The sequence below is a fragment of the Nomascus leucogenys genome, chromosome 13 (assembly GCF_006542625.1).
Source record: "Nomascus leucogenys isolate Asia chromosome 13, Asia_NLE_v1, whole genome shotgun sequence".
Taxonomy (NCBI): Eukaryota; Metazoa; Chordata; class Mammalia; order Primates; family Hylobatidae; genus Nomascus; species Nomascus leucogenys.
Genome location: NC_044393.1, coordinates 937,362 through 963,374, shown reverse-complemented (window position 1 = coordinate 963,374; position 26,013 = coordinate 937,362). Strand labels below are relative to the sequence as shown.

The window sequence follows — 26,013 nt, the reverse complement described above, 5'->3', positions numbered from 1 at the left end:
AGGGGCTGGCGTGAGCAGTCTCGGAGCGGGAGTGCAGGGGAGCGGAGTGTGGGAGGAGTGGAGTGCAGGGGGAGGGGGAGTGTGGAGGGAGGGGAGTGTGGGGGAAGGGGAGTGCGGGGGGGAGCAGGGGTGTGGGGGAGGGGAGTGCGGTGGGGAGCAGGGGTGCAGGGAAGGGGGGAGCCCGGGGGGTGGTGCAGGGGACAGGGGGTGCGGGGGAGGGGAGTGCAGTGGGGAGCGGGGAAGCGGGGGGGTGGTGCAGGGGACTGGGGGTGCAGGGGGAACGGAGTGCAGGTGAACCCCCAGCATTTCTCCTTCAGCCCTGGGCATATTGGCAGGTGGAGGACTCGGGCCTGGCAGCTGACATGCCCCCCACGTCTCCAAGTGGCACCTCTGGGCACCGGTCACTGGACCACCCTGGCCTCTGAGTCCCCCTCAGCTGCTCCTCAGAGCACCCCAAATCCAACCTCCACTCCCAGCCCCTTTGACCTGGCCGGGCCTGGTTCTCCCTGGTCCTCCTTGTAGCCCACTCAGCTCTCCAGTGGCCCTGGCTGCCTCCCTGTTTTGGCTTCAGAGCCACGTGCCCATGGCACACACACCCTGCACCCCCGGCTGGCTTTCCCCAGACCCACCCGCTCCCCACTCCCGCCTAGGCAGCTCTCGCTCTCCTCCACAGGTCTCTGATGACCCTTCCGCCTCCAGTACGAGGCTGGGGCCACAGGGACTCCACGTGTCCAGCAATCAGACATTGCCTGGAGAGCTCGCGCCTGGCCTCAGCCCTCCACAGCCCTCAGGAGCCCCACAAGCAGGAGGCCCCATGCCCATCCCAGCCACCCCTGCACTGGGCGTGGGGACAACTGGGGGCTGGGGGTCCTGTTGTCACTCAGAGCAGCCCCCAGTGGTGTAAATGCCAAGAGGGTTGTGGGAGTGAAAGGCAGCCCCAGCTCTAGCCTTGGGTCCTTGAGTTTTAGGCAGCTGGGAGGTATCCCCTCGACAACAGGTTGCAGGCCCCTGGTCCTCACACATGAGGGGTGGAGCCCAGTGTGGCGACAGCCTGCCTGGCCCTCCAGGATGTGGAGAAGCTCTGGCATTGTGGTCAGGGAGGGGACAGACGGGGGGATGGCTGAAGGGCATGGCCTGTTCCCGTCCACAGCCCGAGCACCATGAGCTCCGGAGCCCCTGCACACCTCGGCCTCTGCCTCTGGCTGTGGCTGGGCGCCACCCTGGGAAGACAGCAAGGACAAGGTAAGGACACTGGCAGTGGGCCCCTGCTTGCCCCCAGGCCACGCCTGCCCCACCAGTGCCCACGTGGGACGAGCCCTCCGCCCCTGAGCCCGGCCCTCCTCCTAAGTTGAATGCCTGCTGAATTCAGAGCAGTTCCCACAACAAAGGCAAGAGGATGGGACAGACGGGAGGGAGCGTGTGCTCCCGCCAAACCCTCAGCCTCGCCTGGGAACGCGCCTCTGTGGTTTAGTTCTCTGTTATATGAATGCTTGGCTGAGAGTTATTCCATGAACACCTTTTGGAGCGGTCTCCAGGAAGCAGGAGGCTGGGGTAAAGATGGGGCTGCCTTCCCTTCCCTCCTGCCTGCTTCCCACCGACGCCTCCCACTGGTGTTCTGGGCACATAGCCCTCTGGCTTCTCCCGGTGCGGCACTCCCATTTCCACGCAGCACCACCTCCTCTGTGCGCATCCCTGGGCGGCCGCACCACCTCCTCAGAAGGCCCCTCCAGTCTGGCCGCTACTGGTTTTGGCGTTTGGGTAACGTAGGGCACCGCCCATGGCAGCAAAGGGAAATGGCAGAGGATGCTGTGGGCTCACCTGTCTGAGCAGCAGCTTCCTCCCGTTGAGAAATGTGGGTTTAGACTGATTCTAGGAAGGTGAATTTCTGTGTCTGGAGAAGGGTCCGGGGCCTCGGCCATGCTGTAAACTTGTTCCTGGGCTGGGCCAGTGTGGCTCCTCCCGGCACCTGCAAGCTCCTGGGAGGTTCTGGGCTCCCACTGAGTGATGGTTTTATTCCGCTGGGGTGAAAGGCAGGAGGCGGCAGCTCCCCCTTCTAATGTGCATTTAAAGGACCACCACCAGGGCTGACAGGCCGGGGCGAGGGAGCCTCCACGTGCCACTGCCGTTGCAGAGGGGCGGGTGAGATGCAGGAGCCCAGGTCTAGCGTGGAGCCGCGTGTTGAGACCCTTCCAGATTTCATGGCTTGTCTTGCCATGCTGAGGTGCCCAGTTGCCCTGCACACAGGCAACAGACCATTGCATCAGCAGGTGCCTTGGTCCCCTCACCTCAGACTGGGTAACCTTGCCCTGGGGCCAGTGGGGGCCGAGATTTCAGTTTGAAAGAAGCTTCCACTGTCAATTTGAGCCAAATCAGTAAGTGATTCTACAGAAACAACTTGAGTTTAGGCAAAGGCAAATCTGGTTCTATCTAGTTCAGGATTCAGCACGATGGGGCCGCCCCTCACAAGGGCCTTTTGGGGGCCATTGAGCCCCTGAGGACAGCCAGGTGGGCTGGGGGCCCTGAGTCCAGCCCAGGACGGCTGGGAGCCCACACGCTGGGGCAGCCCTTCCCAGGATGGCCCAGGCTGGGCGCGGCCACAGTCCAGGGAGGGGAGCGTGGTCCTGGGTGGGGCCCTTCCCACCAGCCGCTGTCGGCCCAGCACCCTGCTCAGGTCCCAACAGTGCTGTCCTCCAGCAGGGAGCTGGGGAAGGGGTCCCTGACATTCTCAGGCAGAGTGGATCAACAGAGGCTCTTCACAAGCAGGGGCTGCGGGAGGGGCCCTGCTCACAGCTGGCCTTCAGAGCCCCCTCCTCATCCCCCACACATTCCTGCCTTTCAGCCCCATCCGGAGACCCGGCCCAGCTGCTGCCCGCTCTGAATGGGTCATTGTGTCTGCCCCAGTGCCCCCCAGCCCCTGCTCTTCCCCCGAGCCCCAGCTTTCCAGGGGGCAGCACAAAGAAGCCCATCTCTGTCCCCATTTTCCAAAAATAGCTGCCCCTACTGCAGAGCCCCGGAAGCTTTCAGGGGGCACCAACCCTCTCCAGAGCCCCGGGAGGTTGGCCAGGCCCCTGCCGCCCCCTCCTCTCAGATGGCCTGGACACCCATCCCCCACCGCGGGAGGCAGCCTCGTCTTGGGGGTGCGGACGCACACATGTGCCAACGTGCACACACGTGCCAACATGCACACACTTCCAGTGTGGGATTCTGCACCCACACTCCCCACTGAGGGGGCATGTGCACCTGACAGTGACCTTGGCAGCGAGGGGTCTGCAGCTGCATGGCCACTTGTCCCGGGGACCCAGCTCAGAGGACTCAGCTCAGGGGCCCCAGCCTGGGGACTCAGCCCGGGGACTCAGCCAGGGGGGAGGGGCTCAGCCCAGGGGACTCGCTCAGGGGACTCAGCCCAGGGGACTCGGCTCAGGGGACTCAGCCCAGGGGACTCAGCTCAGGGGACTCAGCTCAGAGGCCTCAGCTCAGGGGACTCAGCTCAGCAACTCAGCCCAGGGGCCCCAGCCCAGGGGACTCAGCTCAGGGCTCCGGGCAGGTTGTCAGCTGCTGTGTTGGCTCAGGGCCTCTGGTCACCAGTGCAGTGGTTGCTGCCCTCCCAGACATGGGCCTGAGCCCCTTCCTGGTGGGGGGACCCCGGAGAGCCAGGCTGGGGCCTCCCTGGGTGGGACTGGACTCCCTCTCACCGAAGCTACCAGGGTGGCCCTGTGACTGCGGACCCCGGGGAGGGCGGGGTTCTCCTCAGCACCCAGGCGAGGCCTCGTATCCCCAAGTGGGTCTGAGTCCCCCTCAGACATCCTGGGTGGGCTTGTGTCTCTTCAGGGTCCCCCAGGATAGGACTGTGTCCCTCCCAAATGCTGAGGGCAGGATGCCTGTACCCCCCACAGCTGATTAGGTGGATGGGGAGGCCAGGTCAGTCCTGACCACTATGTCCTGTTTCTGTAGCAAGTGGCCTCCTGAGGCTGTCTGTGCTGCCTGAGGACCGGCTGCAGATGAAGTGGAGAGAGTCGGAGGGGAGCGGCCTCGGCTACCTGGTGCAGGTGAAGCCCATGGCAGGTGAGAACCTGTGCCCTCCCAGGCCCCTTCCCCATTAGCACGTGCTGAGGACAGTCAGTGTGGTGGCCGCAGCCACCACTCAGGCCCACAGTGTCCCTCCCACCAGCCCCTTAGTATCAGCACCTCTCTGGCCCCGGTCTCTGCTGCCCCCACATTCCTTTCCCCCATCACGTATGACATGGAACAGGGAATGGGGCTCCTCTGTCCCTGGCACGCAGCCCCTGCAGAAGGCATTCAGTACGTACTTTTAATTTTTTTTGTTTTTAATTTAAATTTTTAATTTTTTTAAAGACAGGGTCTTGCTCTGTTGCCCAGACTGGAGTGCAGTGGTGCGATCACAGCTCCCTGCAGGCTCAGTCTCCCAAGCTCAGGAGATCCTCCCACCTCAGCCTCCTGCGTAGCTGGGAGTACAGGTGTGTGCCACCACTCCTGGCTCATTTTAGTATTTTTTGTGGAGAAGGGGTTTCACCCAGGCTGGTCTTGAACTGGCTCAGGTGTTGTGCCGTCCTCAGCCTCCCACAGTGCTGGGATTACAGGCGTGAACCACCACACCCGGTCCATATTTTTTAAAGAAATGACTCCCTCCTCAGAACGAGGCTCAGTGCCTCAGAGGCATTCAGAACAGCCTGGACTCTGCACAGCAAACCCCAGAAGCACGTGCTCCCCATGCGTTCATCCTTGTTTACAGGAGCAGGACCTTGAGGACACCTTTTCAGGGAACCCTGTTCCTAGAGCACGGAACAGTCCTAACCTGACGACGGGTGCTAATTTTAAAGCTTTTCAAAACTCAGATGGAAAAGCACACAGGCGTAAATGCTAACTGTATGAATCAGCACTGTGGGGTGGCCAAAACAAACCCCTCTTGGGGTGGAAAAAGACCGTCCCGGGTGCCCCGGTGCCCTTGCCAATGTCCACCCTCCCCTGCTCCCCGGACGGCCGCCTCCAACAGCATAGACTAGTTTGCCTGCTTCAGAACACTCTCTAAGTGGAATCACACCGTAGCGACTCCCTCATGTCTGTGTCTTTGGTGGGCATTTTGTGAGGTTCGCCCCATGGTGTGTAACAGCCGTCCATTTTCTTTGCTGTATAGTATTCCCCTGTGTGATCTGTTCTGCTATTGATGGACGTGTGGCTTGTGTCCAGGTTGGCTGTTGTGTAGATGCTGTGTGAGGGATCCTGCCTGTGTTTCTGGTGTCCGTGCGCCTCTCGTTCTGGGTTTAAACCCAGGAGTGGAAGCGCCACAGCGTGTGCACGGTTTCAACGTTAGTAGAAAAATAACTATTTTCCAAAGGGGTCGTGCGGCGTATACTCCCATCAGCAGTGTATGCTTTGCTTCCGTTACATGACACCCTTGGCAACCAACGCTTGGCAGCGTGACTTGAGCTACTCTGGTGGGTGTTCGGTGTTATCCTATGTTTCTTTATTGAGCGGTAATTCACGTGCAGAAATATTCACCCTTTTGAGAAGAGGTCTGTGAGTTTTGTTTATCACATGAATTCAATCCTGTAGCCATTATCACAATTGATGTACAGAACAGTTCTATTACCCCAAGGTCAGCCCTTACCCCAGTGCCCCGTAACCACTGAGCTGTTTTCTGTCTGTTTTGCCTTTTCCAGATAGATGTACCTTATCAGGTGAAGTCCTGTGCTATTTCTACACAGGCTGAGTTTTTGTCAAGAGAATGCGTTATTTTTTCCAAATTCTTTCTTCAGTGAGGTGGTTATTTTCTCCTTTATTTGATTAATGTAGTAAATTACAGTGATTGATTTTTTTAATATTAAACATAATATATACATACATACGTATATACATATATACGTATGTATGTGTATATATACGTGTGTGTGTATACATATATACGTGTGTGTATACATATATACGTGTGTATACATATATACGTGTGTGTACATATATACGTGTGTGAATACATATATATACGTGTGTGTATACATATATATACGTGTGTGTATATATATGTGTGTGTGTATACATATATATACGTGTGTGTATACATATATATACATGTGTGTGTATATATATGTATATCTTAAGAGACAGGGTCTCTGTCACCCAGGCTGGAGTGCACAGTGCAGTGGAACAGTCATAGCTCACTGCAGCCTCCATCTCCTGGCCTCAAGCAATCTTCTCACCTTGACCTCCCAAAGCGCTGGGATTACAGGGCTGAGCCACTGTACCTGGCCTATCCCCTTTTATATATTATTAAATCAATTTGCAAATATTTCATCTAAGATTTTTATACTTATATTCATGAGGGAATATTGGCCAATAACTACCCTTTCTGATAAAGTCCTTTTAAAGTTTGGTATCAGCTTTATACCTCATAAGATGAGGTGGGGAAGGATTCCTCTTATTCTGTTTTCTGGAAGAGTTTGTGTAATGTTGGCGGTATTTTTTTCCTTAAATGTTTGCTAGAATTCACTGGTACTGATTTCTGGGCTTGTGTGTGTGTGTGTGTGTGTGTGTGTGTGTGTGTTTAAACACTTCACATAATTGATTCAATTTCCTTAACAGACATAGGACTACTCAGATTTTCTAATTTTTTTGGTCAGTTTTGGTAAGTTAGTTTTTTAAATAGGAATTTGTACTTTATATAAATTTCCTGATTAGTTGGCATAACATTTTTCATATTATCCGAGAGACTCTATAGTTATAGCACCCTTTTCATTCCTGTTATTGATTGAATCTTCTCTCTGCTTTCAAAAGGCAGTCTGGAAGTTTATTTACTTTATTAGTCTTTTAATAAAACACATTTTGTCTTGGTTGGTCTGTCGTTGATTTTGTTTATTTTTTATTAATTTGTTGTTTCTATTTCTTTTACTCTCTTTGTGTTTAATTTTCTGCTCTAACTTAAGATGGATGCTTAAGTTCATTGATTTTCTGCCCTTTTATAAGATATGAAGTTAAAACTATTGAATTTTCTTCTAAGCAGTAGCTATAGCTGCATTTTGATATGTAGAATTTTCATTATCATTCAGGTAAAAATATCTAATTTTTGTTATGATATTTTTATTTGACCCATAGGCTACTTAGAAGTGTGTTTCTTAATTTTAAAACATGGGGGATTTTCTACTTATTTTTTGTTTTGGATTTCTTCCTTAATTGCACTGTGGCCAGAAATGTACAATATGCTTTCAGTCCTTTGGAAAGTGCCTTGCTGGCCGGGCATGGTGGCTCACGCCTGTAATCCCAGCTCTTTGGGAGGCCAAGGTGGGCAGATCACTTGAGGACAGGAGTTTGAGACCAGCCTGTCCAACATGGCAAAACCCCGTCTCTACTAAACATACAAAAATTAGCTGGGCGTGGTGGCACACACCTGTAATCCCAGCTACTCGGGAGGCTGAGGCAGGAGAATCGCTTGAACCCAGGAGGTGGAAGTTGCAGTGAGCCGAGATGACGCCACTGCACTCCAGCCTGGGTGACAGAGTGAGACTCCATCTCAATAATTAATTAATTAATTAATAAAAGACATGCATCAAGTTAGAAAACTCTGCACAACTAAATATTCAAAGATAGTACTGAAACACTTTAAATTTGGGTATTGGGGTTATGATTGGTATTGGGCTTACGATTGAGTCTTTTAGAGAAACATATTGAAATATTTATAGACAGGATTATATAATGTCTGGGATTTGCTTTAAGATAATATAGAATGTAGAGGGGTGTTGAGGAGAGGGACATAAAACAATACTGGCCACATGCTGATAATTGCTGAAAGCTACATCATGAAAACATGAGGCTTCATTATACTATGGTCACTTCTTTTGTGTTTAAATTTTTCCATTAAAAAATCAGTTCAAACAAAGACAAGAAAGCAGAGAATAAAAATTTATAACAAGTATAATAAAAAGGGAAGATTATAGATATAAACTCAAATGTATCATTAATTTCATTAAATATAAATGGAAAAAATATTTTAATAAAAAGACAAAGACTATCACACTGGATGAAAACAATACCCAATTATATGCTGCTTAGAAGACACATCTGAAATGAAAGGCTGGAGAAAGGTTAACAGTAAAAGAAGGGGAAAAGAGATTTAATGCAAACACTACCTGGTGAAGCAAGTAAGACATAAGGAAAAAAACAGCACTAGAGAGATAATGAAGAGCATTTCAAAATGAAAAAGGGTCAACCTACCAGGAAGATACAATCATTCTAAGTTTGTATGCACCCAATAACAGAGCCTTATGCATAATGCAAAGAACAGTAAGACAACCACAAGAAAGATATATCTACAATTAGGATGGAGATTTGAAATACTTTTTTCAGTAACAGGATAAGTAGACCCCAAACATAGTAACTATATAAAAAAATCTGAAAAATAAGGTAAATAACTTAACTAGAACATTCGAAAACTCTGCAAATTGCATATATTTTCAAAGTCACACAGGCTGGTCTCGAACTCCTGACCTCAGGTGATCCACCCGCCTCAGCCTCCCAAAGTGCTGGGATTCCAGGCGTGAGTCACCACGCCTGGCCTTGATGCATGTCTTTTACAATTGATTTGTCTGAATTGGGATGTGAACAGAGTCTACACACTGTGTTTGGTTCCTGTGTCTTAGGCAATTTTTAATCTAAAACAGATTCCCCCTCTCCCTTTTCCTTGACACTTATTTGTAGAAGAACAAACAAGAGTGTTCTGTTGAGCTTCCCACTTTCTTCTCTTGCCAGTGGCATCTTTGGGGAGCCATTTAGCTCGCTCCTTCCTCTCTCCACCCTGTCTCCCATAGACTGGCAGTTAGATCCTGGAAGTTTGGTCGGACTCAAGTTTGATTATATTTGTTAACAAGAATTCTGTATCAGTGGTGCTGTGTAACTCCTACGTTACCACAGCTGGCAGTACATAATGTCTGGTGTGTCTTGTGAAGTTAAGATTGTTCAGTAGGTATGGGGTGATTATTCCCTGATGCCATCAACTTGGTGATTCTATATTCTTTTACCCTTCAAGTAACCACGCTAGCGACCACAACATGCAGCCTTGATTTATCAGCATATGATATACGTGATGGTTGTCTCAGCTGTCCCCAGGCAATGCTAGGACATTAGAACATCACAATAATATTTATCCCATTTTCAAGCACTTTTGTATATTTATTGATTTTTGAAATGGGGTCTCACTATACTGCCCAGGCTGGACTCAAACTCCTGGGCTCAAGTGATTCTCCCACCTCAGCCTCCCAAGTAGATGGGATTACAGGCATGCCCCACTTTTAAAATTCTATATTTATATTAAATGTCATAAAACTTTTTCATTATTGTCATTGCTTGTTAATCACATGTTTGTGCAGGAAGCCTTGAAAACATGACAGACCTGGGCTTCAATCCCACTTCTACTGCGGAGTAGCTGTGTGATTGGGCCTTTGTGCCTCAGTTTTCCTATCTATAAAATGGGTGTAATAGGGTTGTGAAGATTATGAGGCTTGATACCTGTGAAATGCTTAGGATACTGCCAGGCACACAGTGAAAACTCAGTAACAGTTAGCTATTGATGGTAATGACAACACCCCGCCTCCCATTTGCTCAGCCAAGAGCAGAAGGTCCTCCCTGCTGGTCACTCCCTGGCACAGGGCTGGGTAGGGCTGTGGGGAGCCACTCACTGCACAGGGAGGATGGTGTCCGTTTTCTTTCCAGGTGTGCAGGTGCAGGTTCCTCCCTCCCTTCCTCCCTCCAGGTGTGCAGGTGCAGGCTCCTCCCTTCTCTTCTCCCTCCAGGTGCGCAGGTGTGGGTTCCTCCCTCCCTTCCTCCCTCCCTTCCTCCCTCCCTTCCTCCCTCCCTTCCTCCCTGCAGGTGTGCAGGTGTGGGTTCCTCCCTCCTCTTCGCCCTGCAGGTGTGCAGATTCGGGCTCCTCCCTCCCTTCCTCCCTCCCTTCCTCCCTGCAGGTGTGCAGGTATGGGTTTCTCCCCCTTTTCTCCCTTGGCTTAGCACTTGAGACCCAGAGAATCACCCAGTGCTCCAAGTGCCTTTCCAGGTCTGACTGCTACCTCCGGAGTGCTATTTCAAGGCCATTTCTTCTTGCCCTTTCCTCTGAGAATATGACAGTGTCCCCTTTGGAATCATTTGTTTGCTTTTCACACTTGAAATCCAGACCTAACTTTAGAATCATGGAGTCACACAGCAGAAAATACTTGCGGCTGGTCGGTTTGCGCAGCCCATAGGGTGGGAGCCTATGGGAATGGGTAGGGCCCTGGCCCCGGACTCTTCCTTCTTGGACCTGGCCCCTCGGGTTTTCATCCCCTCCCTGGGCAGCCCCGTCTTCATACCTTGACAGTGTCTCTGAGGGTTGATGGGTTCTCACCTCACCATGTGACGGATTCCTCTAGGGGGGTTTAGTAAGTGACATCTTCTTTTCACTGCCCCAAGACCCATTCCCTGTCACATTATTACCCAGGAGCCCATGTCCCTTCCATCAGACCCTCTCCCTTTCTGTCTCCCTGGCCTCAAGGGGAGGAGCTGGGGTGGGGAGGAGGAGCCAACAGGGTTTCACTCCCCACCGTGACAGATGCACACACGTGTGCCCACCTTGGCCTCTAAAGCTCTCCCCACCCCTACCCAGGGGACTCGGAACAGGAGGTGATACTGACCACCAAGACCCCTAAAGCCACAGTGGGAGGCCTGAGCCCCTCCAAGGGCTACACCTTGCAGATCTTCGAGCTCACTGGCTCTGGGCGCCTCCTGCTGGCTCGGAGGGAGTTTGTGAGTAAGTCCACTGTCTGCCAGCTGGGTCCCACCCTCCTCCAGGCCGCGTCCCACCCTCCTCCGGGCCGGGTCCCACCCTCCTCCAGCTGAGTCCCACCGTCTGCTAGGCCAGGGTCCCACCCTTCTCCAGGCCGGGTCCCACCCTCCTCCAGGCTGGGTCCCACCCTCCTCCAGCTGAGTCCCACCGTCTGCTGGGCCAGGGTCCCACCCTCCTCCGGGCCGGGTCCCACCCTCCCCCAGGCTGCGTTCCAGCCCCGGGAGTGGGTGTGTGTGAAGCAGCTCTGGTCTGGGCTAGGGGCAGGTTTGAGTCCTGACTCACCCGCAAGGCTGCCTTGCCCCTGACATCTTTGCATGCCTCCCAGGGTCCTGGGCCCTCAGCACCCACAGATGCGCCCTTGAAGGGGTGTGTATGTGCAGCTGCCCCAGTGGACCAGGCCCTCCGCTCCCACCCTGATGGCCCTTTGTGTCCCCCCGCAGTTGAGGATCTGAAGAGTAGCTCCCTGGACAGAAGCAGCCAGAGGCCCCTCGGCTCTGGAGCCCCGGAGCCCACCCCCTCCCACGTGGGGAGCCCAGACCCTGAGCAGGCTTCTGAGCCCCGAGTTGCCTCCGCGCCAAGCCAGGATCCGCCCACTCCTGGTGGGTCGGAGTGGAGGCAGAATAAGTCTCCGGGGAGGGAGTGACCTTTGGTTTCCCACATTTCCCACCACGAGGCCAGGAAGTTCTTCCTCATGTCTGACCACACAGTCTCTAGCTTTAACTTAAGGCTGTCATGTTCCCAGGTTCACTCAAGCCAGGCCACTGGGAGCAGGTGGTCCCACTACCTCTGACCCCTTTGGGAACCTCCAGCCTGGGTCTAGGGGGTGGTGTGAGGGGTGGGTCATGCTCCCCCAGGAAGGGGATCAGGAGCAGAGCTGGTCCGGGGGCCCCGGAGGGAGGGCCCTGCCCAGCCGGCCCCAGGCGTGGAGAGGTAGAGCCACACCAGGGCAGAAGAGAAGCCAGGTAAGGGGTGGGCACAGACGGGAGCAGTGCGCTGTGTCTGCCCACAGGGCCCCCGTAGGCGGGGCTGGGCTTCCCCATAGAACTGGGAGGGCCTGGCTTTGTCTCCTCCATCAGATTGGGGTCCTCAGAGGCAGGATTCTACCTCCCCCATCAGACTTGGAACTGAAGGAAGTGTTCTCCTCCTCAGACTTGGGCACATCCCCTCCAGAGGGTTGTCGGGTCCAGTGCTGTCGTCCCCTCAGGGTGCTGGGCTCTGCTGGGTCCCTTGGACTTGGGCTCCCCCAGGGGAGTGTCCCCACCCATGCAGGCCTCAGGGCAGCTGGGCCTCTTCGATCGCCCCACGGGGGGCTCCACCGTGATGGCTGCTGGCCTCGTTCAGGCATCTCCCTGGGGGTCTGGCCCTGGCTCTGGGGCCCACCCCACCAGGCACTGCCCCTGCAAAACCCTGGGGAGCGCCAGACGGGCGATGGGGGCTTTGTCTTCACAGCACTGCCCTGCGGTGCTCACGGCGGCTCTGCTGGGGCTGTCTGTGGTGCCCACCCTCCCCTCCTCACCTGGTTTGTGCCTGGTGGGCTTCTGGGCCTGATGCCTGGGCAGGCAGCGAAGGCTGGCTCCTGTCCAGACAGCCGCATGCAGCCATGGAGGGCAGACGTGCCCGAGCACCAGGCTGCCTCACATCAGCGGTGGCTGGACTGTGCAGCCGTGCCAGTGTGGGGCTGTCTAGTCTGGTGAGGCCTGAGGATCTTGGAGTCCTTTCCCCTGAAACCTGGCCCAGCCTGCCTCACTCTTGTGGCTGGAGCCCCAGGGAAGGTGATCTGGGGGCTGAGGCCAGGCCCGGAGCAGTTTGGGGGTCTTGGACCAGGGATGGGCCTCACCTAGCACCTGACCCACTCCCACCGCCCCAGCCGGCCCCCACTTCCGCTGCCTGCCCCCCGTGCCTGCTGACATGGTCTTCCTGGTGGACGGGTCCTGGAGCATTGGCCACAGTCACTTCCAGCAGGTCAAGGAGTTCCTGGCCAGCGTCATCGCACCCTTTGAAATCGGGCCAGATAAAGTCCAAGTAGGTGGGTGCTGGCCCGGCCCGCCTCCTGCCCCACCTGGGCATGGTCCCCACAGCTCTGACTGCCGGAGGAGGCTGTGACCTGTGGGGGTCCCCACACCAGCCAGGGCTCTCACCTTGTGGGGTGGGACACCTGCTCCACATGAGGTGTTCTGGGGACCCCTCTGTGTGGAGGCCCTGGCTCTGCAAGCGTCCTCTCCCTGGGGACTGGCTGCTGTGGCCGGGGGACCCCACAGAGGCACGTGCAGCTCTCAGGTGTGGCCCTGTGCCCAGCTCCCTGGGCATCTCGGCATTGGAAACTCAGCCTGTGGCCGCGCCCCTACTCCCCAGGCCTGACTCAGTACAGCGGGGATGCCCAGACTGAGTGGGACCTGAACTCCCTCGGCACCAAGGAGCAGGTGCTGGCAGCTGTGCGCCGCCTCCGATACAAGGGGGGAAACACGTTCACAGGTACGGCCCAGGCCCGCCCCTCCCTCCGTCCTGAGGGCGAACCTCCTTCTGCCGCCCTCCCAGATCCTGAAAGCTTGTGTGTAAATGGAGCTCCAAGTGGTGTGGACCTGAGCCCTGTTCATACCTTTATAGAGGGCAGAGTCCTTGTTTACCTTTGACGAAAACGAGGGCCCACGTCCAGCGCGTGGCTCCTCTGTTCCACATTAGCAGCTCTGGCTGGGTCCACACCCGGCCCAGTCGGGGTCAGGTAGGGTCTGGCTGGGGAACTTGGGGCCCCTCCACAGGCAGACCCTCCCTGCTCCCTTGGGCTGCCGCCTGGCCTCCTGGTACCCCACAAGGGAACGAGAGGAGCATCTGTGCTGTCCGGTTGCTGCCAGCCGAGCACCAGGAGGGGATGCTGGCAGCTGCCTGTCACTTTATTCCTGCTGCTCCCAAGGCCTTGCCCTGACCCACGTGCTGGGGCAGAACCTGCAGCCGGCGGCTGGCCTCCGTCCAGAGGCGGCCAAGGTGGTGATTCTGGTGACAGACGGCAAGTCCCAGGACGATGTGCACACTGCTGCCCGTGTCCTCAAGGACCTGGGCGTGAACGTCTTTGCTGTGGGTGAGCACCATGCGGCCCCCCGGCCCTGGGCTGGAGTCTCACCGCCAGGTGGGCTTGGGGTCGCAGCAGGGAGCTTGCCTTGGGCACCTGGTCCCTGAGCCCCAGCTTCCACATCCGCGGCACGGAGCTGCACGCAGAGCCGGGCACCGCCTGGCACTCAGAGGCGACGGCACAGGCGGGCTGCTCCTTTCCAATCTCCTGGTGTTCGGTGCCTTCCGTAGAATCCCCCCAACCCTCCCCCTGTGGCGTGAACCTCCCTGGTGAGATATTCACCGAGCAGCTCCAGCTGCCTCCTCTGGCCACCATCCCTGTGCCTGGTGACTCCTGCCTGCTGTGCCCTGGCGAGGAGCTTCCTGGCACCCTCCAGGGCCTGGGACTCACAGGCGAATCAACTCTGTCCTGTGGGGAGGAAACCCCAGATTTTGAGGCAGGAGTCCTGAGAGCACAGACCCTTCCTTGATGCCCCCAACCCCTCGGGAGCACCTGGCCCAGCACGTGGGTGGCAGGTGGGCCGAGTACAGCCCATAGGCCTCTTTGCTCCTGACCCAGTCTCCATGGAGACCCCCACTGCAGGTGGCCCCGTCGGGTGACCTCAGTGCAGGCTGACCTCACCTCCCTCCTCACGAGCAGGTGTGAAGAATGCCGATGAGGCTGAGCTGAGGCTCCTGGCATCCCCACCGCGGGACATCACTGTCCACAATGTGCTGGACTTCCTGCAGCTTGGAGCGCTGGCTGGGCTGCTCAGCCGCCTCATCTGCCAGATGCTCCAGGGTGGGAGCCCGCGGCAGGGCCCAGGTGAGGGGCAGGGTCACCCACACAGGCTGCAGCCTCCCTGGCTGCTTTGGGCAGAGGATGGGGGGACGCTGTGGCTCCCGTGTGGTACCCGAGGCCAGTTCCTGTGGCTCTAAGGAGGTCTGCAGCACCCCCTTACATCTGTCCACAGAAGGGCTGGGGAGCAGCTTTCCTGTCCCTCCTGTGAGTGGCCACCAGGGGGAGCGTGGACACAGCTGCCCATGCAGTGACCACCTGCCCCCCCCCCACTCCCACTACTCCAGCAGCAGTGGCTCCAGCCCTGGACACCCTCCCCGCCCCTACCAGCCTGGTCCTGAGCCAGGTGACCTCCTCCAGCATCCGCCTGTCGTGGACTCCAGCCCCCCAGCTCCCCCTCAAGTATCTGATCGTTTGGCGAGCCTCCAGAGGTGGCACCCCCAGGGAGGTGAGGGGGCTGGTATACAGGGCTCCCCGAGCCGGTCCTCAGCCGTAGTGGGGTCTGATGAGCCAAAGGGAGGGCGGGAATAAAGGCCCACAAATAACTAGGTCCAGGCTGAGAAGGGGGTGGCGAGGGGCTGGCAGCCCAGGGACTCACCGCGGAGCTGCGTCTGGGAGGCAGCCTGGGGTGAGTGCGTTTTAGTGGCCAAGGAGGGCAGAGCAGGGGGCGTTCCGAGGGTGCTGGGGTTAGGGTCAGACTGAGAGCGCCTTCTCCCTTTGATTGATCGATCGATTGATCGATTGTGGTGGGCCTGCCCATGCTGTGCCTGGCACTGCTCTGTCATAGGTACCGGGAGCCCCGGCCTGTGGGAAGTGGGGCACCCTGCGGGCCCCAGCTAAGCTCACACTCCAGCTGACAGTTCCTGTCCTGCTCCCCATCCCCCGGCACCCCCCTTCCTGGCTCCATCCTTGCCCACTCTGTTCCAGGTGGTGGTGGAGGGGCCCGCCGCCTCCATGGAGCTGCACAGCCTGGCCTCCCGCACAGAGTACTTGGTTTCCGTGTTCCCCGTCTATGAGGGCGGTGTTGGCGAAGGCCTTCGGGGCCTGGTGACCACAGGTAGGTGGGGCGGAGGCAGCGGCCAGGTTCTGGGTGGGAGGCCCCACTCGCGGCCGTCCCTTGGAGCCTGGCACCCCAGGGCAGCGTAGCGAGCAGCCCTGGATCTTAACCACCCACAGTTGGCACCATCCCCAGCTTGCTGTGTGACCAAGGCTGAGTCACTGGGCCCCTCTGACCCTGGGTGTTCTCTTCTGAACACCAGCTATACCGTTGGTGTCATCACCTCAGCCATAATCACAACCCATTATGCTCCTTGTCCACAGTGTCTATGGAGCTCCCCCTGCTTGGCCTCCAGCACGTGGCTTAGCTCGCTGGGTTCTTGGACCCCCAGGGACTGCCATGAGCCCATCTGTAATAGCCTTGTTGAGATGTAATTTACACACCACACAATCTGCCCATTTAAAGTGTAGAACTCTAGTGGCTTTGGTATATTCAGAGCTGTCACCCATGGCCACAGTTCATGTTAGATCATTTTATTCTCCCTAGAGGAACCACTGTACCCTTAAGCACCTGCCCCCCCTGCCCCCGCCCCCCCGGCCACCCCGAGCCACCTTCTGTCTCTGGATGTGCCTGTCCCAGAGTTTCCTGCAGATGGAATCACACCGTGCGGCCTTTTGTGCCTGGCTGTTTTCCCGAAGCCCATTTCACCCCCCGGAGGCCACATTCCTCCCATGACCTCAAGGCAGATGGCCTTAAACAACACTGTGGGGTGGCCTTGTGTCCCCAGAGCTGGAGCCACAAACCTTGGCCCAAGGTGAAGCCTGGGAAGTGCCACTTCGAATCCTGTGAATCTGCCAGGCGGTGGCCGCGCCCACGTGCTCTGGTGTGAGGGTCCCCCTGTGCCTGAGTGTGGTCTCTGTGGGCCTCCCTTCCTAAAGTGCCCCTGTATGGCCCCCCAGCACCTCTGCCCCCGCCCCGGGCGCTGACCCTGGCCGCAGTGACGCCCAGAACCGTCCACCTCACCTGGCAGCCCTCGGCCGGGGCCACCCGCTACCTGGTGCGATGTTCTCCTGCTTCCCCCAAGGGTGAGGAGGAGGAGCGAGAGGTGAGCTGGGCCGGGGGGTGGCGGGGGAGGCAGTGGGGCAGAGCGAGTGGGGGCTGGCCTGGGACGTCATGTCTCTGCAGGTGCAGGTCGGGCGGCCCGAGGTGCTGCTGGATGGCCTGGAACCGGGCAGGGACTATGAGGTCTCCGTGCAGAGCCTGCGAGGCCCTGAGGGCAGTGAGGCCCGGGGCATCCGTGCCAGGACCCGTGAGTGCTCCAACCCCGGCTGCCTGCCCACGGGCGGGTGCCCCATCTTGTTCCTCAGCCTTCCATGGCGTGGGGGACCTCAGGCTCCCTCGGTCCCAGCCACTGCCCACCCTTGCCCCTGCCACAGAGGCCACATGCTGGCCTTGAGGCTGTGCTGTGCTTTGCAGCCGCCCTGGCCCCCCTGAGACACCTGGGCTTCTCAGACGTGAGCCACAACACGGCACGAGTGTTCTGGGAGGGCGCTCCGAGGCCTGTGCGCCTGGTCAGGGTCACCTATGCCTCCAGCGAGGGCGGACACTCAGGGCAGGTGAGAGCAGAGCCCACCGGGGGCCCGAGTGTCTTGAGGGACCATGGGGCCCTGTCTGGCAGGCATGGGGTAGAGTCAACCATCAAATAACACACTTAAAACCACGGCGGCTATGAGGCACACGGGGGGCACCTGGTGTGGGGGTGGGTGTGGGTGTGGGCGCGGATGTGGGTGTGGGGGCGGATGTGGGTGTGAGGGCGGGTGTGGGTGTGGGCGTGGATGTGGGGGTGGGTGTGGGTGCGGTTGTGGGTGTGGGGGCGGGTGTGGGTGTGGGGCGGGGTGTGGGGGCGGGTGTGGGGGTGGGTGTGGGGGCGGGTGTGGGTGTGGGCGTGGATGTGGGTGTGGGGGCGGGTGTGAGTGTGGGGGTGGGTGTGGGTGCAGGGGCTGTGGGGAACCAGGCCGGGGAGGCCCACCCCAGCCGTCCTGCAGTTCTGTTGCCCTCCCATCCCTCAGGACAAGCCCATTTTCCCCATTTTGGGGGGTCATGGGGTACTCCTGGCCGCAGGTGCTGGGCCTGGGTCTCCACCCCAGCAAGGGCTCCAGGCACCGGCTGGGCCTGCCATGTCGCCCTCCCACCTACTGCAGACAGAGGCTCCTGGGAACGCCACCTCGGCCACGCTGGGGCCTCTCTCTTCCTCCACCACCTACACTGTCCGCGTCACCTGCCTCTACCCTGGGGGAGGTTCCTCTACGCTGACTGGCCGGGTGACCACCAGTGAGTGGGGAGAGGTTGGAGCTGGGGGTCCGGGGGGGTTCCGTGTCCTTCTGCCCCGCTGGACAGTTCACGTCCAGTGTTTTGGGAGCCTGCTCTGGGCCAGTGCTGAGCCAGGTGGGGACGAGCACCCAGACGGGTGTGATGGATGGGGGTACAGGGTGCTCCTGGGTGTGGCTGCCCCTCCTCTGAGGCGCCCAGGCTCAGGGGCTGCACCCCCAGCCTGTGTCTCCACTTCCTTCAGAGAAAGCTCCCAGCCCAAGCCAGCTGTCTGTGACGGAGCTGCCAGGGGACGCGGTCCAGCTGGCGTGGGTGGCCGCAGCCCCGTCTGGCGTGCTTGTCTACCAGATCAAGTGGACGCCCCTGGGAGAGGGGAAGGCTCGTGAGGTGGGCAGGGGTGGCTTTGTCCTTCCGAGGGGCCCCCCGTGGGCCCCCAGTCCTGAGGCCAAAGTCCAGGGCTCAGAGCCGTATGTGCGCCCACCCTGTCTCCCGGGGATGCCTCACTGCCCATGGCCTGTGCACCAGGCCCCCCAACCTGAGGACCCCAATGTACCCGGTGACCCCGGGGGCTCTCCTCTCCCTAGATCTCTGTCCCAGGGAACCTCGGCACGGCCATCCTGCCTGGCCTAGGGAGGCACACGGAGTACGACGTCACCATCCTGGCCTACTACAGGGATGGGGCCCGCAGTGACCCTGTGTCCCTCCGCTATACCCCCTGTAGGTGCCCCTCCACTTCCCCTCTTCTGGGTGTGGGGCAGGGATGGCCCGAGGGACCCCTGACTCACCCGCTGCACAGACCCAGGACCCCAGACTCCCAGAACTGCTGGCTCCCGGAGCCCTGACCACTGGGCCTGGTCACTGGAGTCTGCAGCACTTCCTTGAGCCCACACGGGGATAGATGTTCCCCCAGTGGCCGAGTGCACAAACCACCTGGTGTCCCGAAGGGCAGCCCAGGCAGCAGCCCTGGTTGGGGGTATGGTGAGGGCCCTGGCGGGTGGCGTGGTGTGGGTGTGGCAGGGGCCCAGTGTGGGCTGTGACGGGCACAGTGTGGCTGTGCCAGGGGTGTGGTGTGGGCTGTGGCAGGGGTGTGGCATGGTGTGGTGGGGGCATTACACAGAGCAGGGTAGGGGCTGGGCAGCTGGTCCTCTGGCCACTGGGTGCCTCCTTTCTGGAGGGGTCTGAGCCCCACACAGCCCATGCTCTCGGCCAGCCACAGTGAGCAGGAGCCCCCCCTCCAACCTGGCCCTGGCCTCGGAGACCCCCGACAGCCTGCAGGTCAGCTGGACACCCCCGCTTGGCCGCGTGCTCCATTACTGGCTCACCTACGCGCCCGCCTCTGGCTTGGGACCCGAGAAATCCGTGAGTCTTGGTAGAGCCTGAAGCCACCCCGCCTCATGGGGCCTCCTGGAAGGGGCATGGCCACGCTGTCTGCGGAGGGCGGCAGCTCTGCCATGGCGGGACGCAGAGGGAGGCAGCTGAGCTGCGTGGACGAGCAAAGTTGCCCAGGAAGTGGGGACCAGGCACCTTCCCTTCTCGTAGGTCTCTGTGCCAGGACCCAGGAGCCACGTGACACTCCCCGACCTGCAGGCAGCCACCAAGTACAGGGTCCTGGTCTCAGCTGTCTATGCAGCAGGCAGGAGTGAGGCTGTGTCTGCCACGGGCCAGACAGGTGAGTGGGTACCAAGACCCCAGACCCAGGTAGACCCAACCCCAGCCAGCTCCAGACTCATCCAACCCCAGACCCAGCCAACCCCAGACCTAGTTGACCCCAGGGGTCACAGGCAGGCAGGGGTCCCGGGTGGCTGGAGATGACTGGTTCCAGGCTGGCCCCACCTGGATTCTCCAGGGACGAGGATCTGGTCACAGTTGCCTGGGGTCTTCCACGGCGGGAGCTGCTGTTGCTGGTTTTTTTGTCTCTTGCTGGTTTTCCTGGAGAACCACAGGTGCAGGGCGAGGGCTCTGAGAGGATCCAGCCCAACCTTCCAGCTTCCCTCTGGGCACCCCATTGTGGGATCTTCCAGTCTTGGCTTGCACGCCCTTGGGGGCGGGGTCCTCACTGCCTGGACAGCTGCCCCAGCGAGGCGCCTTCCCATGGGAGGGGAGAGCGGCTCCTCCCGTCGGGGGTGCTCCTTCCTGCCTTCTCTGCCCATGAAGGGTTCCGAGCACCTGCCATGGAGCAAACCCAAGTCCCTGGGCCCCCAGGACATGCATGCCCCCAGCCTGCCCGCACACCAGGCATCTCCCTGGCCCCCAGGACACGCGTGCCCCCGGCCTGCCCACACACCAGGCATCTCCCTGGCTCCCAGGACACGCGTGCCCCCGGCCTGCCCGCACACCAGGCATCTCCCTGGCCCCCAGGACACGCGTGCCCCCGGCCTCCCCTCACACCAGCCATGTTCCTGGCCCCCAGGACACGTGTGCCCCCGGCCTCCCCTCACACCAGGCATGTTCCTGGCCCCCAGGACACGTGTGCCCCTGGCCTGCCCGCACACCAGGCATCTCCCTGGCCCTGCCAGTTCAGGGCACGCCTGGGTGACCAGTACCCTCAAAGGGTATCACACCCAGTGGGATGCCTGGTACGACCCTGGGCCCACCGGGCTGTCTTGGGGACAGCTGTGTCACTCAGTGAGATCCAGAGGGGCAGGGACCATCCCTGTTCCCTTCCTTTTCTGGGAGGCGTGGGGACCACAGGCCTCGTGGGCAGCAGATGGGACACAGCACAGTCCCACCTATACAGGCCGGGGCATTGTCCACGAAGTGGCCCCTCCCCAGTGGTCTGTCAGGCGTGGGGGGCTGGGTCGCTGCCACTCACACTGACCCTGTCTCCTCTCAGCAGCCTGCCCAGCCCTCCGCCCCAACGGCTCCCTCCCAGGTGGGTCCTGCGCGCCCTCCCCTGCCTGCGCGCCCTCCCCTGCCTGCCCGCCCACAGTCTCTCGGGCTCTTCCTGGGCATGGGGGCCAAGGGTGTTGGGACCTGGGACCCGGTGGTGGTGCGGTTGGAGGATGTGTGGGCGGGTTTGTGCCTCCACAGACTTCCCTGTGGCTGGCTGGGTGGTGGTTATTCCTGCTTCTCACTGAGGGAGCCGAAGGTTGTGTAAGGTCAGGGCCAAGACCCTGCAGAGCCCAGGCAGCGCTGGGGACGCTGGGGACCCTGGGTCCTTTCCAGCCTCATTCCAGGGTCTCCGCTGACTGGAGCTGGGGGTTTGAGGTGCCGAACCTGGGGTCCTCATTCGAGTTGCCTGAGAGTGAGGCCCTCCCCAGAGAGGGGCTGAGAGGTGGACAGCTCGAGGACGGGACAGCTCGAGGGCAGGGGACAGCTCGAGGGCAGGGGACAGTGTCCCAGGGGTGCAGGGAGGGCTGCGGGTGGTGAGAGCTGTGAGTCTCACCTAGGGCTTCAGTGAGTGAACGCCTGTGGGGCTGTGACTGCTCTGAGCCTGCAGCAGGGACAAGACAGGACAGTGGGACAGGTGGGGATGGTGGGAAGGCAGGGACTGCTGACTTGAAACAGGCCTTGGAAGGGGCTGCGGCCTCTGCTGCCTCCTGCCTGGTGCCTGCTGGCAGCGCTGATAAGCCGCAGTGTGAATGGAATTTCGCCCTTCACTTTGTACCAATTAGTGCCGGAAAGGAGCTGGGGCTTCGAGGGTGGTGGTTGGCACCTGCGGCTCTGTGCGGTGGGGCTCGCCAGGGAATGGGGTCATCGCAGGCCCCCAGGCAGGGTGGATGGAGCGAGCCGGCCACGCCGTGTGCCAGCAAAGGGGAACTCACTGACAGTCTTCCTCGGAGGGAAAACGACCTTGGGTGGGTGGGGGACGTGGTGCAGTGGGCTTGCTGGGGGGCAGGGGGGAGAGGTGGGAGTTGGGGCTCATGATCGGGGGCTGGGCGTCCACCCTGTCCATCTCTGGGTCTCCGAAGCTGGGCGTTTGGCCCAATGATTTCCCAGGGTGGCCTGGGGAGTGGCCCCTTCCAGTGTGTTGGATTGCCCTGGGGAGGGGTGGGGGGCGATGCCCAGCCCAGGGCCTGAAGCAGACCCCTGCCCACCCCCCAGCCCCTGTGCTGACTTCCCGCCCACCCCGCTCCATCCCCTCTCCCTCCCACCGCACTGCAGCCCCTGGGTCCCTCTTGAGTCCCCGCTCCTGCCCCTCCCTCCCTCCCCTGCCATCTCTGATGGTCCCTCGGTGCCCCCTCCCTCGTCATGTCCCCCAGGGTTTGACCTGATGATGGCCTTTGGCCTGGTGGAAAAGGCTTATGCTTCCATCCGGGGCGTGGCCATGGAGCCCTCTGCCTTCGGTGGGACCCCGACCTTTACGCTCTTCAAGGATGCGCAGCTGACAAGACGGGTCAGGTGTGAGGGCGAGGGCTGGGGTGGAGCTGGAAGCCCAGGCTGGGGCCGCTGAAGGTTCGGAGGACATGGCAGGGTGGGGAGCATGGGCTGGAGACCTCCTGGAGGCTGTGGGACATGGCAGCACTGCTATGTCAGCAGACGGCTGACTCACCCCAGTACTCATGCTTCAGAAATTCACATTTTACAAATTAATAAAATCTCCATGGGCAGAGTGAGGCCAGCCCCTTGGCATACTTTTGCAGCCAAGTATGGATCTATTTCCCATGTGAGCCCAGAGCTGGTCAAACGTGCAGGAGTCCCAGGCTGACCTGAGGCGATGGGCCAAATCTGCCGATCGCCGGATGGAGAGGAAGCGATCACTCTCAAATAGCTTTGCATGAGATTTGGGACAATTCCTGATCTCTCTCATGACCACCCTCCCTTATTTACAGAGATGTTGTTCATCATGGCCCTGAACTGTGATATATGCTGCATGACATTTTATGTTAAAATGTTTGATGATAAAGGTGGAAGCCAGGTGTGGTGGTGCACATCTGCAGTCCCAGCTGCTGGGGAGGCTGAGTCCAGGAGGTTGAAACCAGCCTGGGCAAGGCAGCAAGACCCCATCTCTACAAATAAACAAACAAACTTAGCTGGGTGCAGGGGCAGCACCTTGTATTCCCAGCTGCTCGGGAGGCTGAGGTGGGAGCATGTCTGTCTCAGGAGATGGAGGCTGCAGTGGGCTAGGATTGTGCCACTGTAGTCCAGCCTGGGCACCAGAGCAAGACTCCGTCTCTTAAAAAAAAAAAAAAGTTACAAAGGTGAGTTATATTCTGTAACAGAGATTTTAAAATTACAGAAATATATACATTTAAAAACTCACCTAGCTCTGCTGAGGCTTAGGAATGTCTCTCCCAGCCTGTTTTCTCCCCACACAGCCGCTGGCCCATCCTGGCCCCCTGGTCACCACAGCGTCTTCGTGGCTGAACTCGATGACGGTTCCCTGGCTTCCCTCACCATCCTCTCCCTTCTCCCAGTCTTGCTGCACATGCCCCCTGCACGCTGCCCCCATGGCAGTTTCTCTTCAGGGTGGTATAGTTGCCCTCTGCCCTCCTCTCTGGGCAGCAGGCTGCAGAGCCCTCTTCCTCGGTGGCCTCAGGTGGTGTAGACACCCCCTGCCCTCCTCTCCTCTTCCTCGGTGGCCTCAGGTGCATGTGCTGAGCTGGGTGTTCTTACGAGTGGGTGAGGTGGGAGCTCTGATCGCCTGCAGCCCGAGGCAGCTTCAGGGCCTCCTGGGTGCCTCCCCAAGCTCTCTGCTCTCAAGCAAACCCTCCTTGGACCAGGCAGCCTCCACAGGATGGCTGTTTCCATGAGTCCCTGTTCTCAAATGAGGGCTTCTCCCAGCCTTGTGGCGTGAGCGGGCGCTTCCCATGCCTGTTTGCCTTTCCAGAGCTCACAGCCCGAGAAGTGGGGGCAGATGGTTCTCTAGGTGTGGCTGCCCAGGGTGGACCCCCGTGAGGGTTGCCACGCCGAAAGAGGAGGGCTCCTGCTGTGTGGGGTCAGGAGGCTCCTGGGGGGCATCACAGGTGCCCAGGCCCCAGACCAGTCTGCTCTCGGGATGGCAGGAAGGTGGCTGGGCAGGGTCTTTCTTGGGCTGTTGGTTTTCATCCTAAGAGTGAATGAAAGACAGATAGGAGGCTGCAGCCATTGGGACCCAATTCTATCAGGAGCCGGAGACCCTGCTCCCTGGACCTCAATTCTATCAGGGGCCCAAGACCCTGCTCCCTGGACCCCGATTCTATCAGGGGCCAGAGACCTTGCTCCCTGGACCCCAATTCTATCAGGGGCCTGAGACCCTGCTCCCTGGACCCCGATTCTATCAGGGGCCCGAGACCCTGCTTCCTGGAACATTAGGGGACCAAGACCCTGGTCCCGCCCCTCAGGGTGTCTGGCTGGGCACTGGCGAGGACCCGCTGGGTGGTGCCAATGAGTGTGAGTCGGGGGAGCTGCTCCCGAGAGCAGAGCTGCCTTTCAGGAGTGACCCCGAGACCCTCCTGTGGGGTGTCCTGGGCCAGCACCCCCTCACCCTCACAGGGGCCCCCGGGAGCACGGGTCTTGGTGAGCCTTTGCTGGGATCATCTGGGATGTGACCTGGGATGACCTCCGAGTACTTCCGTTGGATCCCCCTCGTTCAATGGGAGGGGTTCTGTCCTTTACCCCATGTTACTCTTGGGGAAACTGAGGCAGGGGAGCCCCAGTGTGGCCTCATAGACCCTCAGCTCTGTGGACCCACCAGTCTGGGCTCTTAGGGAGCCAATGGCCTCCACGCTTAGTCTACAGCTGGGAAGGGTGCGGGTGCAGGGGTCCACCATGACCCTCAGAGCAGCTTCAGGGACAGGGACTGGGGCTGGGGCTGGGCGAGCGGATCGTCCTGCCAGGCTTGGCCGCCCTCAGGTCTGCTCATGTGCCTCCCCCTCCTCCAACCCCCACAGTGACGTCCACCCAGCCCCCCTCCCTCCAGAGCACACCATCGTCTTCCTTGTGCGCCTGCTTCCCGAGACACCCCGTGAGGCCTTCGCGCTGTGGCAGATGACGGCCGAGGACTTCCAGCCCCTCCTCGGGGTTCTGCTGGATGGTGACGTGGGCCCCGCGTCGCCCCCAGCAGTCAGGAGGAGTGGGGGCAGGGAGGCCCCAGAGCCCTGGGAGGCCTTCAGAGGAAGTCCAACCTCCAGGCCAGGCCCTCAGTGCCCCCGGGGAGCAGGGGTGTTGGCGCCCACCCTGGGTGGGAGGCAGGTGTCCCTGCAGTGGACCGTGGGCCACATTGAGGGTCACCTCCAGCTTGGCACCCTCAGGGCTCCTCCTGGCCTGTCGTGGGGGCTGCCCTGCTCAAGGTGTAGGCCCGGCTGGTCGCAGCCCGTTCTCACCTGCTCCACCCCTTCCCTGGCAGCCGGGAGGAAGTCCCTGACCTACTTCCACCGCGACCCCAGGGCTGCCTTGCAGGAGGCCACCTTCGACCCACAGGAAGTGAGGAAGATTTTCTTCGGGAGCTTCCACAAGGTCCTGGAAGGCTGCATGCAGCTCACACCCTTCTCCCCCGTTCCCCCAGCTCTGGGGCAGCCCAGCCCCACAGGGACCTGCTGGATGCCAACTCCTCTCCCTAGGAGAGCAGGACCTTCTTTGGGAGGGAACGTTGACCTGGGGCTCTGTCCCCCTACCCCAGCTCTTCCATCTTAATTGGAGTTGAAGAGCCTCCCAGCCCGTCTCTTTAGGACCCACAGACCCCGGGAGGCTCCTGCAGCAGGTGCCATTTGGTCCATTTTACAGAGGGGAAGCCGAGGCCCATCAAGGGGGGGTTCTCCCAGGGTCCCCCGAAACCTGAGGTGAGGTCAGGCTTCTGACCCCAGGCCCCGGGGATGGGTGTTACTCCCCAACTCTGGCCTGGCCTTGGGGGCTCAGGTGGGCACTGGCCCCGCCTGGGCTGTGGAGAACCTCCCGTGCTGTCTCGCAGGTGCACGTGGCTGTGGGCCGCTCCAAGGTCAGGCTCTATGTGGACTGCCGGAAGGTGGCTGAGCGGCCCCTCGGGGAGGTGGGCAGCCCACCCGCTGCCGGCTTCGTCACACTGGGGAGGCTGGCCAAGGCCAGGGGCCCCCGGAGCAGCTCGGCCACGGTGAGCTGGGCCCTGCCCACCTGCTGGGCCATGCTGGTGGGGGC

The 26,013-nt window shown here is 59.4% G+C and overlaps 1 protein-coding gene across 11 annotated transcripts in view; it reads left to right on the top strand.

Moving 5' to 3' along the window:
* COL20A1 (collagen type XX alpha 1 chain) overlaps positions 1 to 26,013 on the top strand; it is a 37,663-nt gene that overhangs the window by 1,000 nt on the left and 10,650 nt on the right. For 5 of the 11 annotated variants that reach the window (XM_030825313.1, XM_030825311.1, XM_030825312.1 and 2 more), the window contains exons 2-23: positions 1,151 to 1,242; positions 3,952 to 4,062; positions 10,637 to 10,780; positions 11,257 to 11,436; positions 12,684 to 12,842; positions 13,169 to 13,288; positions 13,725 to 13,889; positions 14,520 to 14,684; positions 14,948 to 15,105; positions 15,585 to 15,714; positions 16,614 to 16,759; positions 16,840 to 16,963; positions 17,131 to 17,270; positions 17,856 to 17,985; positions 18,227 to 18,369; positions 18,567 to 18,699; positions 19,193 to 19,341; positions 19,522 to 19,651; positions 20,816 to 20,854; positions 22,185 to 22,323; positions 24,795 to 25,359; positions 25,811 to 25,969. In XM_030825313.1, the coding sequence (XP_030681173.1) occupies positions 1,161 to 1,242; positions 3,952 to 4,062; positions 10,637 to 10,780; positions 11,257 to 11,436; positions 12,684 to 12,842; positions 13,169 to 13,288; positions 13,725 to 13,889; positions 14,520 to 14,684; positions 14,948 to 15,105; positions 15,585 to 15,714; positions 16,614 to 16,759; positions 16,840 to 16,963; positions 17,131 to 17,270; positions 17,856 to 17,985; positions 18,227 to 18,369; positions 18,567 to 18,699; positions 19,193 to 19,341; positions 19,522 to 19,651; positions 20,816 to 20,854; positions 22,185 to 22,323; positions 24,795 to 25,359; positions 25,811 to 25,969 (3,411 nt within the window). In that variant the 5' untranslated portion in view covers positions 1,151 to 1,160. Of the gene's footprint in view, positions 1 to 1,046; positions 1,243 to 3,951; positions 4,063 to 10,636; positions 10,781 to 11,256; positions 11,437 to 12,683; positions 12,843 to 13,168; positions 13,289 to 13,724; positions 13,890 to 14,519; positions 14,685 to 14,947; positions 15,106 to 15,584; positions 15,715 to 16,613; positions 16,760 to 16,839; positions 16,964 to 17,130; positions 17,271 to 17,855; positions 17,986 to 18,226; positions 18,370 to 18,566; positions 18,700 to 19,192; positions 19,342 to 19,521; positions 19,652 to 20,815; positions 20,855 to 22,184; positions 22,324 to 24,794; positions 25,360 to 25,810; positions 25,970 to 26,013 lie in introns of those variants that run through there. The other 6 variants (XM_030825317.1, XM_030825316.1, XM_003280150.4 and 3 more) reach the window with 5 other exon arrangements.